This window comes from Heterodontus francisci, chromosome 32 (genome assembly GCF_036365525.1).
Source record: "Heterodontus francisci isolate sHetFra1 chromosome 32, sHetFra1.hap1, whole genome shotgun sequence".
In the NCBI taxonomy this organism is placed as follows: Eukaryota; Metazoa; Chordata; class Chondrichthyes; order Heterodontiformes; family Heterodontidae; genus Heterodontus; species Heterodontus francisci.
This window is the reverse complement of record NC_090402.1, coordinates 18,874,175-18,892,488: the sequence shown is the minus strand read 5'-3', so window position 1 is coordinate 18,892,488 and position 18,314 is coordinate 18,874,175. Positions and strand designations below refer to the sequence as shown.

General features: G+C 45.2%; 1 protein-coding gene across 7 annotated transcripts in view; it reads left to right on the top strand.

Moving 5' to 3' along the window:
- ttll11 (tubulin tyrosine ligase-like family, member 11) overlaps window positions 1-18,314 on the top strand; it is a 209,861-nt gene that overhangs the window by 128,374 nt on the left and 63,173 nt on the right. For 5 of the 7 annotated variants that reach the window (XM_068012400.1, XM_068012404.1, XM_068012399.1 and 2 more), the window contains one exon: window positions 1,348-1,476. The exons of the other annotated variants lie outside the window; for them this stretch is intronic. In XM_068012400.1, the coding sequence (XP_067868501.1) occupies window positions 1,348-1,476 (129 nt within the window). The remainder of the gene's footprint in view (window positions 1-1,347; window positions 1,477-18,314) is intronic. 7 annotated transcript variants of the gene reach the window in all.

The following is an 18,314-nucleotide window of genomic DNA, read 5'->3' as shown; positions in this document are numbered from 1 at the left end:
CTGAGAAGGCTTGAAAGGGTAGGTGCTGAGGGGCTGTTTCCTTGGCTGAAGTCTCTAGAACTAGGGTGCATAGTCTCAGGATAAGGGGTCAGCCATTCACACACACACTGAAAAAAATACATAAATTCTCTCTGCAGAGGCCTGTCACAAGAAAAGGACAAAAAGAATACTTTGGCCAAATACTTGCTAATTCTTGAAGAAAAAAGAGAAGATATGGAAAGATGTTAGTTGTTCCTTTTTGGTCTGGGATCCGGGTATATGGTGACGGGTCACTGGGATTTTTTTCAGAAGCAGTTCTTTCTGGAGATGTTGAGAAATCGTCTTGTAGGCTTTCCAGGAGAAATGTGGCAACCGGGGTTTCAGCCAACACACACTTGAATCTCAGGGTTTTTCCAAAGACAGGAGGAAAGAGGAGCTGACACGCTGGACTTCTCAGGGTCTCTTGGGTACAGGCAAAATGAGCAGGGGGTTTCTTTTTTCTTGGCAGGCAAAACCAACTGTCTTCAAAACAGTTCACACCCCAACTAAACTGAAAACGATCCAAACCCCAAAACAGAAAGTCAGCCTCCTGACCTCCATAAACCTTGACGTGTGGCTTCTCTGTAAACATCTCCCCTTAGTCCAAGGTCCCTGTTGTTTATTTATCTTAAGGCAGGTGATCTCCAGTAGAGGTTGTTTTTAGCACTCCTTAATTCTTCCAGTCAGTGTTTCCAGTCAAGTGTCCTTTCAATGACCCCAGTGAAAAAAACAAAGTCCAACATTTCTTCAGGAGTCCAAATGAATCCATTTCCACAATTTAAATGAGTCCTTAAAAACATATTTTAAAAAAGAAGCCTCTCATAACAAAACTAACAAGTTTCCCGTGAGACTCTTAATAACCTGAGTTTTACTTTCAGCAGTGAAGGCGTGGCTTTTGCTGTTCACCTTGCGTACAGTTACCCAGAGACTTTTCACGGGGTTGTCAACAGACATTTCTACTAACCTACAGTCTGATCCAGTGCAGTGCCCTCTACAGGACTCTGTGGCATCCGTGAGCAGGGCAACTTATATTTATATAGCACCTTTAGCATAATAAAACTTTGCAAGGCTCTTCACAGAAGCATTATAAAACAAAATAATTCACCAAGCCACACAAGGAGATATTGGGCTGAATTTTACTGGCTCCTCGACGCTGAGGTTCACAGCGCAGGGGCCGGTAAAATTCTGCAGGGAGAGGACCGCTTTGACCCATGACGTCGAGAATGGCCCTCCGCATATTTCCGGCAGCAGGGGGACCTCGATGCGGCCCCCAGTTGCTCAGCGGCAACACCCAATTTAACATATTCTAAACGGTATTTACCTCTGCAGATTATGCAGCCCGCTGCCCCTCCTGCACATATCCGGATTTTACTTTGAACAGGCAGCCGTCACATGCCGCCCCGTTCACGATTGGAAAAGCTGGCAGGTCATCAGAGGCAGAAGGTTTCGCGACAGAAAGTAAGTTCTGTTTTCAGGGGTCCCACTCTGCATACGGGAAGGGAGGAGGGAGGGGGAATTACAGGGGTTTCATTCTGCATTCTTAGAGGGGGGTGGGGTCTGGGATTACTGGAGGGAAAGCTCTGCAGGCATGAAGGGAGATACTGTGTACCCTCCCTCCGTAAATAGTGTATACTGTGCGTTTGTTTGTGTTTGTGAAGGAGTAATGGCACTCTAGTCACCCTATGTGTGGGGAGGGTGCCAGAAAAGGTAGGAGAATTAAGGTTATGTGGATGGTGGGGGCAATCAATTCAGCTGGTAGGATCTTGATGTGGTTATGCTGTGCCACTCTGAGTGTTGGCCAAGATGGGCAATGACATGGCACGCCACATAGTTGATCCAGGAAAGCAGCTGATGTACCCGTCAACACCAATTCCGGCCCTGTTGGGAACCTTCGAATACATGAAGGGTTCAACTTTATTTATCACATTGAAATAGGTATGGCTCATCCTACATTGTGTGATCCTCTGCTCCTGAGGGTCCGTATGTGCCAGAGGCAAAATCAACAGGCAGGTGTGATCCATGTAGAGGCCCCCAGTTGTGAGCAGCAGCCCCCAAGGGGAGTTCGCCATTATGATTGCTATGCATCTACAGGCCCCATATGACATGCCATCGGATGTCAGAGCACCAGTGTCACAGGCGATTACGCATGTAGAGAAGGTGGTGACATGTCTCTGTGCCCAGCTCAAAGATGACCTGCAGCCCATGGGCTTCAGTGGACATCCTATGCCCTTGTTCCTCAGAGTGGCAGCAGTTCTGAAGCTTGAGGCCTATGCAGCGTTGCTGGGGCCCACCAGAGACTTTTGTGAGGTCACACAGTCAGCAGTGCACCGCTGCAGCAGGGAGGTCAGCAATGCCATGCACCAGGAGGCCACTGAGTATGTCCGCTTCAGGACATTTTCGAACAGCCAGGACCAGAGGGCCATCGGTCTTGGCACCATTGCTGGAGAACCATAGGTTGTAATGTTCATAGACTGTGCTCATGTGGCCATCGGTCCTCCCGCCAGGCTACCACCTGCAGACGTCACCATTAAAGGAATCCTTTCAATCTAGATGAAGCTGGTACGTGATCACCGCAGATGCTTCATGCAAATCTGTGACTGCTTCTCAGGCAGCTGCCATGACACATGGGACCTGCATCAGTCCCAGCTGCCACCGATATTCACTGAATTGGCTCAGATGGAGGGGTGGCTTCTTGGAGATAAGGGCTATCCTTTGCAGACATGGCTCCCGACACCAGTGAGAGACCCCACCACTGCTGCAGAAGAGAGATACAACGCCAGCCACTGAGCTAGAAGAGCCATCATTGAGCAGGAAATCAGCATGCTGAACGAGTGTTTCCAGTGCCTGGATGGATATGGTGATGCCCTGTACTACGGACCGAAAAGGCCAGCTCCTTTCTTTGCTGCTCTGCACAACTACGCATCCAATAGGGCCCAGGCCTGGCATGATGAGCAGAGACGTCAACAGGATTCCTCCTCGGACGCTGAGGACATACAACATGAAAGACGCAAAGGAGGGCAGATGGTACCCAGGCTCTGCACGCAGGGCTAGCTGTGAACTAGGGATGTACGGCAGTGGCTTATCAGACAAAGGCTGTCTGCTCCATAGGAAGTGACATGAGCTCTGCAAGCCACACATCACCCTCGCTCACCTGCTGTGCACCAGTCCACATCTGCAGCATCCCTGTATAAACCATTAGAGGCAGCAGCTGACTGAGCCAATATCCATGTCACTGCATCCGTGGAGACGCTCATGAGTAATGGTGGCATGGCAATGATATTGCATACGTTGGCTCTCCTGAAGGGCCAATGGTGCAAAGGAACAGAGAAAAGGACACATTGGTGAGGAACATTTAATGAAAAACATATTTACATTGCTGTGACACCTGTGCATTCCCATTTGTGTCAGTGTGTTCTCTGTAAATGCAGAGGTTGCCCCTTCTTGGCGTAACCTCTGCATTAGCAGATTGACTGGAGGAGGGCTGCTGATCTGACTGCCCTATGGCTGTGGATGACTTTGGCACTCATACCCTGTGCTCACAAGGCTTAGTGGGCCCCAGCTGGCTGGAGGAGTGCTCATTCATCCCCTTCCAGCATTGGACCTTTTGGCGGATGGCCCCATGGCTATTCGCCTCCTCTGCCATCTCCAGCCAGACTGCCTTGTTCAGGCGGGCAGACCTCTTCTTAACATCACTGTTGAAAAGGACTTCCTACCTTGCCTGCACAGCCTGGAGGAGAGTGAGCAGGAAGGCATCGCTGAACTGTGGGGCCACCCTAGCGTACTCCTCTGCCATCCTTGGCTTTTGGTGAGGCCCTTTGAATGCAAAGGTGACTCCACATGTAACTGCTCTAACTTCTGGCTGCAAGGTTTGTCTTGCACATGTTTGAAAACCAGTGCAGGACTGGTGAGGAAATCTATGCTGTTGTCATGGTTTTTCAACTATTGCATATCAACACATATTCACGAACACTTTGTTTCTGCAGCACCTGATCGTATTTATTGGTGTAGTATTTCTAGTTGGCAATGCAGCTAGAATATGAACATATGTTCCTGTTTTTCTAACAAAGATTGTTTAATTGCAGTTACATGTATTTTCACATAAATTAGTAGAGAAATGAATACAGATTCCAAATGCATATTAGTCTGTAACTTTTCACAATCAGATGATTAGATGCTCATAGGTAATTATTCTTCAATGATGGTTTAATTTCTGTTATGTATTTGCCACTGACCACCTCCAGGCGCGTATCCATTGTCTCTCGAGATAAGGAGGCCCAAAAGATTTGCCTTTTATGGTATATTTAAGTCTTATGTCCTGGATTGTGCAAAATTGTGCAGCAAGGTTAGACTCAGACCAAAGAAGTTGCGTCACTCCAAGCAGAAGGGCCACCCGCGCTTCAACACGAGCAGAATTTCTCACCCACAGCTGTTACAAAATTTCTAAATTCACTTGTGTCAGCCCTTCAAAACACTCCCACAGGGGATGCTGAGACCAAGTGGGCCCACATCAAAGACGCCATCTATGAGTCAGCTTTGACCACCTACGGCAAAAGTGCGAGGAGAAATGCAGACTGGTTTCAATCTCATAATGAAGAGCTGGAACCTGTCATAGCCGCTAAGCGCATTGCACTTTTGAACTACAAGAAAGCCCCCAGCGAGTTAACATCCGTAGCACTTAAAGCAGCCAGAAGCACTGCACAAAGAACAGCCAGGCGCTGCACAAACGACTACTGGCAACACCTATGCAGTCATATTCAGCTGGCCTCAGACACCGGAAACATCAGAGGAATGTATGATGGCATTAAGAGAGCTCTTGGGCCAACCATCAAGAAGATCGCCCCCCTCAAATCTAAATCAGGGGACGTAATCACTGACCAACGCAAACAAATGGACCGCTGGGTTGAGCACTACCTAGAACTGTACTCCAGGGAGAATGTTGTCACTGAGACTGCCCTCAATGCAGCTCAGCCTCTACCAGTCATGGATGAGCTGGACATACAACCAACAAAATCGGAACTCAGTGATGCCATTGATTCTCTAGCCAGCGGAAAAGCCCCTGGGAAGGACAGCATTACCCCTGAAATAATCAAGAGTGCCAAGCCTGCTATACTCTCAGCACTACATGAACTGCTATGCCTGTGCTGGGACGAGGGAGCAGTACCCCAGGACATGCGCGATACCAATATCATCACCCTCTATAAAAACAAAGGTGACCGCGGTGACTGCAACAACTACCGTGGAATCTCCCTGCTCAGCATAGTGGGGAAAGTCTTTGCTCGAGTCGCTCTAAACAGGCTCCAGAAGCTGGCCGAGTGCGTCTACCCTGAGGCACAGTGTGGCTTTCGTGCAGAGAGATTGACCGTTGACATGCTGTTCTCCCTTCGTCAGATACAGGAGAAATGCCGTGAACAACAGATGCCCCTCCACATTGCCTTCATTGATCTCACCAAAGCCTTTGACCTCGTCAGCAGACGTGGTCTCTTCAGACTACTAGAAAAGATTGGATGCCCACCAAAGCTACTAAGTATCATCACCTCATTCCATGACAATATGAAAGGCACAATTCAACATGGTGGCTCCTCATCAGAGCCCTTTCCTATCCTGAGTGGCGTGAAACAGGGCTGTGTTCTCGCACCCACGCTTTTTGGGATTTTCTTCTCCCTACTGCTTTCACATGCGTTCAAGTCCTTGGAAGAAGGAATTTTCCTCCACACAAGATCAGGGGGCAGGTTGTTCAACCTTGCCCGTCTAAGAGCGAAGTCCAAAGTACGGAAAGTCCTCATCAGGGAACTCCTCTTTGCTGATGATGCTGCTTTAACATCTCACACGGAAGATTGCCTGCAGAGTCTCATCGACAGGTTTGCGGCTGCCTGCAATGAATTTGGCCTAACCATCAGCCTCAAGAAAACGAACATCATGAGGCAGGACGTCAGAAATGCTCCATCCATCAATATTGGCGACCACGCTCTGGAAGTGGTTCAAGAGTTCACCTACCTAGGCTCAACTATCACCAGTAACCTGTCTCTAGATGCAGAAATCAACAAGCGCACGGGAAAGGCTTCCACTGCTATGTCCAGACTGGCCAAGAGAGTGTGGGAAAATGGCGCACTGACACAGAACACAAAAGTCCGAGTGTATCAAGCCTGTGTCCTCAGTACCTTGCTCTATGGCAGCGAGGCCTAGACAACGTATGTCAGCCACGAGCGACGTCTCAATTCATTCCATCTTCGCTGCCTCCAGAGAATACTTGGCATCAGGTCAGATTAGTGTAGGTCAGATGGTTTCACAGGTCGGCGCAACATCGAGGGCCGAAGGGCCTGTACTGCGCTGTAATGTTCTTAAAAAAAAAAAAGGTGGCAGGACCGTATCTCCAACACAGAAGTCCTCGAGGCGGCCAACATCCCCAGCTTATACACACTACTGAGTCAGCGGCGCTTGAGATGGCTTGGCCATGTGAGCCGCATGGAAGATGGCAGGATCCCCAAAGACACATTGTACAGCGAGCTCGCCACCGGTATCAGACCCATCGGCCGTCCATGTCTCCGCTTTAAAGATGTCTGCAAACGTGACATGAAATCCTGTGACATTGATCACAAGTCGTGGGAGTCAGTTGCCAGCGTTCGCTAGAGCTGGCGGACAGCCATAAAGGCGGGGCTAAAGTGTGGCGAGTTGAAGAGACTTAGCAGTTGGCAGGAAAAAAGACAGAGGCGCAAGGGAAGAGCCAACTGTGTAACAGCCCCGACAATCAAATTTTTGTGCAGCACCTGTGGAAGAGCCTGTCACTCTAGAATTGGCCTTTATAGCCACTCCAGGCGCTGCTCCACACACCACTGACCACCTCCAGGCGCTTACTCATTGTCTCTCGAGATAAGGAGGCCAAAGAATGATTTGCCTTTTATGGTATATTTAAGTCTTATGTCCTGGATTGTGCAAAATCAAGATTATTCACCCAAGTGTAGCACACCTACAAGAAGGAATGTTACACTTGAGTGAAAGAAGAGGATTGCAACTTCACAGGACACTGGGACACAGCAGGGTAAGTATGTGGCAGCGAAGCAGGAAGTGCTGGGGTAACTCAGCAGGTCAGGCAGCATCTGTGGAGAGAGAAGCAGGGTTAACTTTCAGGTCTGTGAACTTGGTCAAGTTAACTCTGCTTCTCACTCCACAGATGCTGCCTGACCTGCTGAGTTTCTCCAGCATCTTCTGCTTTGATGCCCAGATTGACAGCAGCCCTACTCCTCAACAGTCAGATAATTATTTCTTTGACAGCTGTCAGGAAACAGGTGCTGGGGCGCTTTAAATAGGGCCCCAGCACCTGCCACACAGCTTTCAAAATGACTCTCACAGTGCCAAATGTCCTGCCTTTCCCCAATTAATATAGTGGGGGTGGCTCGGCGCAGTGATGCTAATGAGCCCCTGCGCAAAATATTGTGGGGACTCTGCAGCAGCTGCTAAATGCAGTCACCCCGCTGAATTTACCCGAATCACAGATTTGGAGACTTCAAACAGAGAGAGAGTGGAGCACAGCCCGAGGAACAGAGGTTTAAAAAGCGCACCAAATCACCGAGTCGGAGACGGAAGACAGAGAAAGCGGGAGCGGAGCAGGGAAAAATCGAAAAGTGACATCACAATCAACAGAGCAGGGAAAGAGCTACTTGTTTGGTGAGTATCTGGTAATTGATTAAGGTCCATTCTAATCCTGTTTAAAATAGTAAAGGAACTCGTGGTAAGGTGAATAAAATATGTTTTAAAAAAAGGAAAATAATATAAATAATTGAATAAAATAATTAAGTAGTCAATTAAAACACATTAAGAATGGCAGAATAGGTGATGTGTCACGGCTGCAGCATGTGGGAGCTCCTGGATGCCAGTGTGATCCAGGCCAAACACATCTGCAGTAAGTGTTTGAGGCTCAAAGAGCTTCGGCTCAAAGTCATTGAACTGGAGTCCGAGCTGCAGACACTGTGACACATCAGGGAGAGTGAAAGTTACCTGGACATTTTGTACCAGGAGGCGGTCACACCCCTTAGCATAGAGTCTTCTGATTTGGTCAGTGGTCAGGGACAGAAGAGTATGGCTGCAGCTGAGACAGGTTATTGGAGCCAGGGGGCAGGAGTGCAGGAGCCTCAGCTTTTGCGATTGTCCAACAGGTTTGAGGTTCTTTCATAATAAATACAAGAAATGCTGCAAACACTCAGCAGGTCTGGCAGCATCTGTGGAGAGAGAAGCAGAGTTAACGTTTCAGGTCAGTGACCTTTCTTCAGAACTGCGGAGGGTCAGAAGGGTCACTGACCTGAAACGTTAACTCTGCTTCTCTCTCCACAATGCTGCCAGACCTGTTGAGTGTTTCCAACATTTCTTGTTTTTATTTCAGATTTCCAGCATCCACAGTATTTTGCTTTTAATTGAGTTCTTTCAGCTTGTTTGGATGAGAGTGGTGGCTGCAGGGTGGATGAGCAACCTGACCATGGCACCATGGTATAGGAAGCCATTCAAGTGGAGGGAGAAAAAAGGAATGTAGTGGTAGTAGGGGACATTATAGTTCGGGGGATTGACACTGTTCTGTACAGCAAAGAGTGAGAGTTCAGATGGCTGTGTTGTCTGCCCGGTGCCGGGGTTTGGGACATCTGCTCAGGGCTGGAGAGGAACTTACAGTGGGAGGGGAAGGATCCAGTCATTGTGGTCCATGTAGGTACCAAGGACATAGGCAAGACAAGGAAAGAGGTTTTGTATAGTCAGTATGAGGAACTAGGCGCCAAATTAAGAAGCCGAACCTCAAAGGTAATAATCTCTGGATTATTACCTGAGCCACGTGCAAAATTGGCAAAGGGCAAATAAGATTAGAGAAATGAATGCATGGCTCAAAGACTGGTGTGGTAGAAGGAGGTTCCGGTTCATGGGGCACTGGCACCAGTACTGGGGAAAGTGGTGGCTATACTGTTGGGATGGTTTACACCTGAACCGTGCTGGGGCCGGTGTTCTAGTGAGCCGCATAACTAGGGAAGTAGAGAGGGTTTTAAACTGAGTAGTGGGGGCAAGGGATCAAATTTGGGAAGATATGGTAGATCAAGGAGTAGAGACAAGGCAAGAAAGAAAGGTATTAATATGGGAAATGATAAACAGACTGACAGGAAGGGACAGAGCATACAAACCTAAGAGTAAATCAACAAATAAGGATAGAGGTTACAAAAATAATTTTTTAAAAACCCAACTAAAGGCGCTGTATCTGAATGCACGCAGCATTCAAAACAAGACAGATGAATTGAGACCGCAAATAGAAATAAATAATTATGATTTGATAGCCATTACAGAGACATGGCTGCAGGATGACATAGATTGGGACCTGAATATTGAAGGATATATGGCATTTAGGAACGACAGGAAACTAGGAAAAGGTGGAGGGGTAACTCTGTTAATTATGATGGTATTAGCACAATAGAGACAGATGACCTAAGTTTAGGAAACCAGGATGTAGAAACAGTTTGAGTAGAGATGAGAAATCATAAAGGCAAGAAGTCACTTGTGGGAGTGGTGTACACCACACCTAACATTAACCACACTGTAGGACGGGGTATAAAGGAAGAAATAGTGGGTGTTTGTCAGAAAGGTACAGCGATAATTATGGGGGATTTTAACCTACATATAGACTGGAAAAATCAGATGGCCAGAGGTAGCCTATATCAGGAGTACATAGAATGTTTTCTGGATAATTTCTTGGAACAATACGTTCTGGAGCCAACCAGAGGTCAGGCTATATGAGACCAGGGTATTGTGCAACAAGATAGGAATAGTTAATGACCTCAAGGTTAAGGCACCCCTAGATAGCAGTGATCATAATGTGATTGAGTTTTATATTCAGTTTGAAGGAGCGAAGAGTGGATCCAAGACTAGTATTTAAACTTAAATAAAGACAGTTATGAGGACATGAAAGCAGAGCTAGCTAAAGTGAACTGGCAAATCAGGTTAAGGGATAGATCAATAAAGATGCAGTGGCAGACATTTAAGGGGATATTTCAGAATACACAGAATAAATGCATTTCAACGAGAAAGAAAAATTCCAAGGGGGGGACCCGCCATCCGTGGTTAACTAAAACAGTTAAAGATAGTATCAGACTTAAAGGAAAAAGCCTATTATTGTGCAAAGATGGGAGGCAGGTCAGAAGATGGGACAGAATTTTAAAAACAGCAAAGAAGGACTAAAAGATTGATAAGGAAGGTAAAATTAGAGTAGAGCTAGCTGGAAATATAAAGACAGATAGTAAGAGTTTCTATAGATATTTAACAAAGAATAGAGTTAACAAAGTGAGCGTTGATCCTATAAAAAGTGAGTCTGTGGAATTAATAATGGATAGTAAGAAGATGGCAGATGAATTGGACAGATATTTTCCATCAGTCTTCACTATTTGGGATACAAGTAACATCCCAGTATTAGCTGTAAGTCAGGAATTGGAAGGAAGGGAGGAACTCAAAATTACAATCACCAGGGAAGTGGTACTGAACAAATTGTTGGAGCTACGGGCTGACAAGTTCCCCGGTCCTGATGGACTTCATCCTAGGGTGTTAAAATAAGTGGCTAGTGAGATAGTTGAGGCGTTAATTTTAATTTTCACAAATTCCCTAGATTCAGGGAAGGTTCCTATGGATTGGAAAATAGCAAATGTGACTCCTTTATTCAAAAAGGGAGAGAGACAGAAAGCAGGAAACTACATGCTAGTTAGCTAAACATCTGTCTTAGGGAAAATGTAAGAAACTATTATTAAAGATGTTATAGCAGGGCATTTAGAAAAATACAAGGTAATCAGGCAGAGTCAGCATGGTTTTTGTGAAAGGGGAATCATGTTTAACCAATTTATTGGAGTTCTTTGAAGGAGTTACATATGTAGTGGATTAAGGGGAACTGGTGGATGTATTGTGTTTAGATTTCCAAAAGGCACTTGATAAGGTGCCACATCAAAGGTTATTGCAGAAAATAAAAGCTCATGGTGTAGGGGGTAACATATTGGCATGAATAGAAGATTGATTCGCTAACAGGAAACTGAGAGTAAGCGTAAATGGGTCATTTTCTGGTTGGCAAGATGTAACGCGCGGTGTGCCACAGGGATCTGTGCTGGGGCCTCAACTTTTTACAATTTAATTAAATGACTTAGATGAAGGGACCGACGGTATGGTTGCTAAATTTGCTAATGACACAAAGATAGGTAGGAAAGTAAATTGTGAAAAGGACATAAGGAGGCTACAAAGGGATATAGATAGGTTAAGTGAGTGGGCAAAGACCTGGCAAATGGAGTATAATGTGGAAAAGTGTGAAATTGTCCACTTTGGCAGGAAGAATGAAAAAGAAGCATATTGTCGAAATGGTGAGAGATTGCAAAGCTCTGAGATGCAGAGGGGTCTGGGTGTACTAGTGCATGAATCTCCAAAGGTTAGTATGCAGGTACAGCACGTGATTAGGAAAGCTAATAGAATGTTGTTTATCGTGAGGGAAATTGAATACAAAAGTAGGAAGGTTATGCTTCAGCTATACAGGGCATTGGTAAGAACACATCTGGAGTACAGTCCTGGTCTCCTTATTTAAGGAAGGATGTAAATGCGTTGGAGGCAGTACAGAGAAGGTTTACTAGACTAATACCTGGAATAGGTGGGCTGTCTTACGAGGAAAGATTGGACAGGTAGACTTGTATCTGCTGGAATGCAGAAGAGCAAGAGGCGACTTGATTGAAACATACAAGATCCTGAGGGGACTTGACGGAGGATGTGGAAAGATGTTTCTCCTTGTGGGAGAATCTTGAACAAGGGGTCACTGTTTAAAAATAAGGGGTCGCCCATTTAAGACAGAGATGAGGAGAAATTTTTTCTTTGAGGGTCGTGAGCCTTTGGAATTCTCTTCCTCAAAAGGTGGTGGAAGCAGAGTCTTTGAATATTTTTAAGGCAGAGGTAGATAGATTCTCGATAAGCAAGTGGGTGGAATGTTATCTGGGGGAGGGGGAAATGTGGAGTAATCAGTTCAGCCATGAACTTATTGAATGGCAGAGCAGGCTCAAGGGGATAAGTGGCCTACCCTTGCTCCTGATTCATATGTTCGTATGTCAGATGACCAAATGCTCAGTCAAAGAACTAGGTTTTAAGGAGTTTCTTAAAGGAGGAAAGTTAGATAGAGAGGAAGAGAGGTGTAAGGAGGAAATTCCAAAGCTTAGGACCTAGGCAGCTGAAGGCACGGCCACCTAATGGTGGAGTGATTAAAATCGGGGGTGCTAAAGAGGCCAGAATTAGATGAGCACAGATTATTTCGGTGTGTTGTGGGGCTGGAGGAGATTACAGAGATAGGGAGGGGCAAGGCCATGGATGGATTTGAAAACCAGGATGAGAATTTTAAAATCAAGGCGTTGCTTAACAGGGTGCCAATGTAGGTTGGCAAGCACAGGGTTGATAGATGAACAGGACTTGATGCAATTTATGACATGGGCTACAGTTCTGGATGACCTAATTTTTACAGAGGATGGAATGTGGGAAGCAAGCCAAGAGTGCATTAGAATAGTAAAGTCTAGAGATAACTAAGGCATTAATGAGGGTTTCAGCAGCAAATGAGCTGAGACAGGGATTGTCATGCTCAGCCCCCACCTGCCACGAATGAAGCACATTAATTTTGTCATGAACATTGATTTCAAACCGTTACTGGAGTGAAGAAAGGACTTGTTAAACAGATCAACCGTGGCTGGAAAAGACATTTGCATATTAACAGACGATGTTTTGGAAGGACAAAGGACCATTCCCTGACACATTCAACCTACAATGGACCTTGATCACCAGGTATTCTTTGTAAGAGGAACATTCTAAAGACTGCTAAGGTGATACAATCTAAGACCTGGTCAGACCAGTTAGTCACATGATTAATCTGCTTGGCAGCCTGGGTTTTCTGAATTGTACAAACATTTTGAACTGAAAGTGTCTGTTTGCTCCTGGACTGAGAAGATCTCTCCTGTCTGCTCCCATCTCTTTCTCACAAGCCTCTGAATCCACTGAAGACACATGAACCCCAAGAGAGAAAATCTCCTATAGCGGACAAGGTTTAAGAAGAATACTGGGCCCCAACAAAAAGCAAGATCTATCTACAATCAAGGACTCTACAGTGGGCTCGAAGAACCATAACAAAAACTCTTCAGATATTGTCTGAAATGTTTCCACTTTATTTTTCTTCAGCTCTTTTCTGTCTCTATTTGCATGTGTGTATCACATATGCATACTAGCGTGGGCGCGTCGTGTATCCGTAGGCGTCAACTGAATTAGAGTTTGTTGAAGTTTAATAAATTTCAACTTTTCTTCTTTAAACCCAAGAAAGCCTATTTGTGCTGGTTTCTTTGCCTTATAATTGGAAAGCGGTGAACAAGGATTCACCAAGAGGGAGCTAGAAACATGGTGTGTTTAAAATTAAACTCGGTTACATTAAGACCAGGTGAAGGCTGAGAGGGACCCCTGGACACCTTTCTCATCTGGTCATAAGGGATGAATTCAGGCGATGTTACGGAGTTGGAAATAGGCAGCCAAAGTGATGGTGTAAATCTGTGGCTGGAGGCTCATCTCAAGGTCAAATATGACACCTAGATTGCAAACAGACTCATTTAGTCTCACCTGTTTGCAAGGGCGAGGGACGGAGTCAGTAGCTAGGGAACTGAGTTTGGAGTGGGGGCCAAAAACAATGGCTTCAGTCTTTCCAATATTTAGTTAGAGAAAATTTCTGCTCATTCAGTACTGGATGTTGTTTAAACAGTCTGATAATTTAGCAACAGTAGAGAGCCGAGAGAGGTGGTGGTGAGGTAGAGCTGGGTGTCATCAGCGTACATGTGGAAACGAACACTGTTTTCCGATGATGCCGCTGAGGGCAGCATGTAGATGAGGAATAGGATTGGGCCAAGGCTCCTTGGGGGACACCTGAGCAACAACGAGACTGTTCAATTTACCAGATTGAAGTATCCTTACTGAGACATGTGGAGCGCAAACCATGAAGTAAAAACCAGGAAATATAAATTACATTTAAATTATTGTGCAGGAAGCAAAATAAAGATTGGGACTTAAGGATGAAATTAAGGGAGAGAAATAAAGGAGAAAAACAGAAAAACTGTAACAAGAAAAAAAATTAAAAATCTGCAACATTATTTTCTTAAGCAATGAGACTCCACATTTGTAAAATTAGTTTTTCAGTGCCAGCGATGTCATGTCGTTCAGTAATTATCATTCCTGAATGCACTAGTTCAAACTTTTATCAGTTGTTTTTTAGTGCAGAACTGGTGAGTAAGTACACTAAATTCATGCACTTTCCATGATTTCAGTACCAAGTCTGTTGGCAAGGACTACAATAGCACATCTTGTGGAGGAGCAGGGTATCTGATAGCAACTTCTGGAATTAATTATGCATGTGTGGATAGTGGAAGTTGCTGACAGAATTTACTCTGTAAGAACAGTGATCACTGATAGCCTCACTTATTATTACAGCAAAATCCAAACCATTGAAAGTCTTCTGAAAATTCACATACACAGCATCTCATGAAGGTTGTTTATCCATCAGTTACTTTAAGAAGTGCTGTTAAATTATGCTTCGATAAAATGTTCCGTGTTCTGACAAAAGCATGGTCAGGAACTCAAATAATAGCTAATTGTTTTGTTACTAATATTTTGTTACATCTGTATGAAATAACACAGGATTCCTATAGATTCTACCTGTTATGATCATCTCGTAATAAGAAGTCTGCATTGTCAGGTAAATGACAGCCCCGAGACCTGGAAAACTAAGCATTGCATATGACAAAATTGCCAATTTTACAAATGAATATAGTATTTTTGCATGTAATATTTTTTCTTTTATTTTGCCATAGCATTAGCCTGTTGCTAATACTTCATACTTATTAATTAATAATGGAGGTAATTTTGTACTGTTGGACCTTACCCACAAGGAACTGCACTGAAAAAGTCCAAACTCATTACAGTAGAGCTGTGACATCTCATTAGTCCAAACTGGATTAAAGCCTATGTGCCATCAGTGAACCCATTTCATCACCCAGCTCTCAGTAAATGTTTAGTCACTGGGCTGGAAAAGACAGAAGACTACATGGTTTGGCTACTGAGGGATCAAGCCATTCCAGTTAATTTTACATGACATTAAATGCAACAAATGATGCACTTTCTTATTAGGCTCCACCAGTTCTTGCTCTCAGCTTACTTTCAGTTTAACGTTTCAACTAAATGAGATTGAGGTTTCAAATTTCACAAAAAAACCTTAATTAACTTTACTCTCTTTGTAAATTGGTTGTTCATACAAATTTACATAGATAATATGAAGTACTGCCTTAATTAATCATCTTCCTGTCGCTGTAATTCGAATGACTGGAAACAGAGAGACTGTTTTCTTGCCTTCACTGTTATGATTTAGAACAACCACCCATTTATACTAACCCTACAGTAATCCCATATTCCCTACCACCTACCTACACTAGGGGCAATTTACAACAGCCAATTTACCTATCACCTGCAAGTCTTTGGCGGTGGGAGGAAACCGGAGCACCCGGCGAAAACCCACGCGGTCACAGGGAGAACTTGCAAACTCTGCACAGGCAGTACCCAGAACCGAACCCAGGTCCCTGGAGCTGTGAGGCTGCAGTGCTAACCACTGTGCCACCTGATATAATGGATTATATTACAACCAGAATCGCACTGCTGATGCCCAGAATTGCTGTTTATTATCTGTACTTTCTACTGTATTTAAAGATCATATAGTCAGTGTTCTGTAACTACAATTTCCAGACACGTAGGGGGGAATTCTAAACTGCCAAGTTGGATGGGTTTCTTGCATCCCATGAACGAATAAAAAAGAAACCACAAGCATATTCTTTTGCTGTAAACACTATGTAATTCCAGGACAGTGGGAATTGATGGGACTGAGTAATTGACAAGCAAGAAAGGCTTTAAATTCTGAAATCTCACACCTAAGTAAAAGGTTTTTGCTTACAGGACTTGTTCTGAGAGTATGCTTTCTCTGCTTTGAGGTGATTTCTAATAATTTGGAGGTAATTACTGTTCCCTAAACCTCCATGATTGATTGACTGGCTTCATGAGGTCAGGAAAGGCCATGTACAGAGTTTGGCACTATTCCCTGCATTTTTCCTGGATTTGCAGTGCACTAAAGATCATGGGCTGGATTTTAAGAGTCCACCGCGAGCTTAAAAAATGGCCGCATGCCAAAGAGCACAGTGGCTCATTTAAATAGCCTGGGCGGCCCGCTCCCCCCAATCACGTGGAGGGGGTGGGCAGTCTGTCACCGGTAATGGTGTCAGCTGTCAGTGTGCAGGCGCTGGCGCCATTTTTAAAGGGCAGCCAGCCCTGTCAGCATATTTACATTTTTAAAAAAAGATCCCCCCCAAAACTAACCTGAAGTCCGAGGCGGCGGCGGTGGACCTGGAAGGAGTTGGGAGTGGAAACAGACCAATAAAAGAAAGAGCGGGGCTCGAGGCCCTTCACTAACCTGAAGTCCAGGCGGCGGCAGGCTCTCTGACTGTTTCTGCATGCGCTCTTTTTGGATTTAGTGTAAATAAAAACGAATAGTGACATCACTGAAATTTGGTTGGTGAACGGCAGTTGTTATTGCCTGGAGATAACTGAGATTAATTGGAGTTTAAAAAAAGGTTCCTTCTAAATTACAGCACTAGTACAGCCAGTAAATACTAAAAATTTACAGGTAGCTATCCTAGGGCTGTAATCCTAGGGTTTGCATGGAGTGAGGCTGTAAGTTAAGTGTGGGTATTTTCGTTGGCTGGGGCCAGTGGAAGGTGCTCTTTGGTCTTTTTCTTTCTCAGCCTCAAAGGTACAGGGGATAAAAGTTGATTGTAGATAGCTGGTAAGTTATTACACTAGCAAGTTTTTTTTTCATTGTAAAAGTAAGTAATGGCATGGCAGCTTGGCCAAATGGAATGTACCTCCTGTGCAATGTGGGAAGTCGTGGATGTGCCATGTGACCTTGGCAAACATGTCTGCAGAAAGTGTCTCCGGTTGCAGAAGCTTGGGTTTCGGAGCTCGAGCGGCGTCTGGAGTCACTGGCGCATCCGCGATGTGGAGGACTACAAGGATGGCATATTTCAGGATGTAGTCAAGCTGGTGCCTAGGCGAACACAGTCGGGGGGGTGACTGGGTGGCTGCTGGACGGACAAAGAAGTCAGGGCAGGTAGTGCAGGAGTCCCCAGAGGACGTCCCACATTTTAACCGGTATTCAGTTCTAAGTACCAATGAGAGTGAGGGTTCCTCTGGAGAATGCACCGAGCATCATGACCAGAATGTCATGGCTGACTCAGCTGTGCTGGGATGGAGAAAAAGGGACAAGAGGGCAATAGTGGTAGGGGATTCTATAGTTAGAGGGACAGGTAGGCGTTTCTCTGGTCGCAGACATGATTCCAGGATGGTATGTTGCCTTCCTGGTGCAAGGGTCTTGGGTTTCATCAAGCGGCTACAAAGTATTCTGGAGGGTGAGGGTGCACAGCCGGAGGTCGTGGTCCACTTTGGTACCAATGACATAGGTTGAAAGAGGGATGAGGTCCTACAAAAAGAATTTAGGGAGCGAGGTAGCAGATTAAAAAGTAGGACATTAAGGGTTGTAATCTCTGGGTTTCTTCCGGTGCCACGGACTAGTGAGTGTATTAATAGGAGGTTAGAGCAGATGAATGCATGGTTGAGGAGATGGTGCAGGAGGGAGGGCTTTAGTTTCTTGGATCAATGTGTCTGTTTCTGGCAAAGGTGGGCTCTGTGTAAGATGGATAGGTTGCACCTGAACCGGAACAGGATCAGCATCCTTGCTGGGAGGTTTGCTTGTGCTGTTGGGGAGGGTAGAGGGGGGCGGGGGTTTAAACTCATTTGGCAAGGGGATGGGATACAGAGTGGAAGCCCAATAGGGGGTGATGTACAATCAAATATAAATGTGAAGCTAAGTCAGTCTGAAGGGCGTTGAATCATACAGCACAGAAACAGGCCCTTCGGCCCATCGTGTCTGTGCCGGCCATCAAGCACCTACCTATTCTAATCCCATTTTCCAGCACTTGGCCCGTAGCCTTGTATGCTATGGCGTTTCAAGTGCTCATCTAAATACTACTTAAATGTTGTGAGGATTCCTGCCTCTACCACCTCTTCAGGCAGTGCGTTCCAGATTCCAACCACCCTCTGGGTGAAATTTTTTTTCCTCAAATCCCCTCTAAACATCCTGCCCCTTATCTTAAATCTATGCCCCTTGGTTATTGCTATCACTGAGATATGGTTAAGGGAAG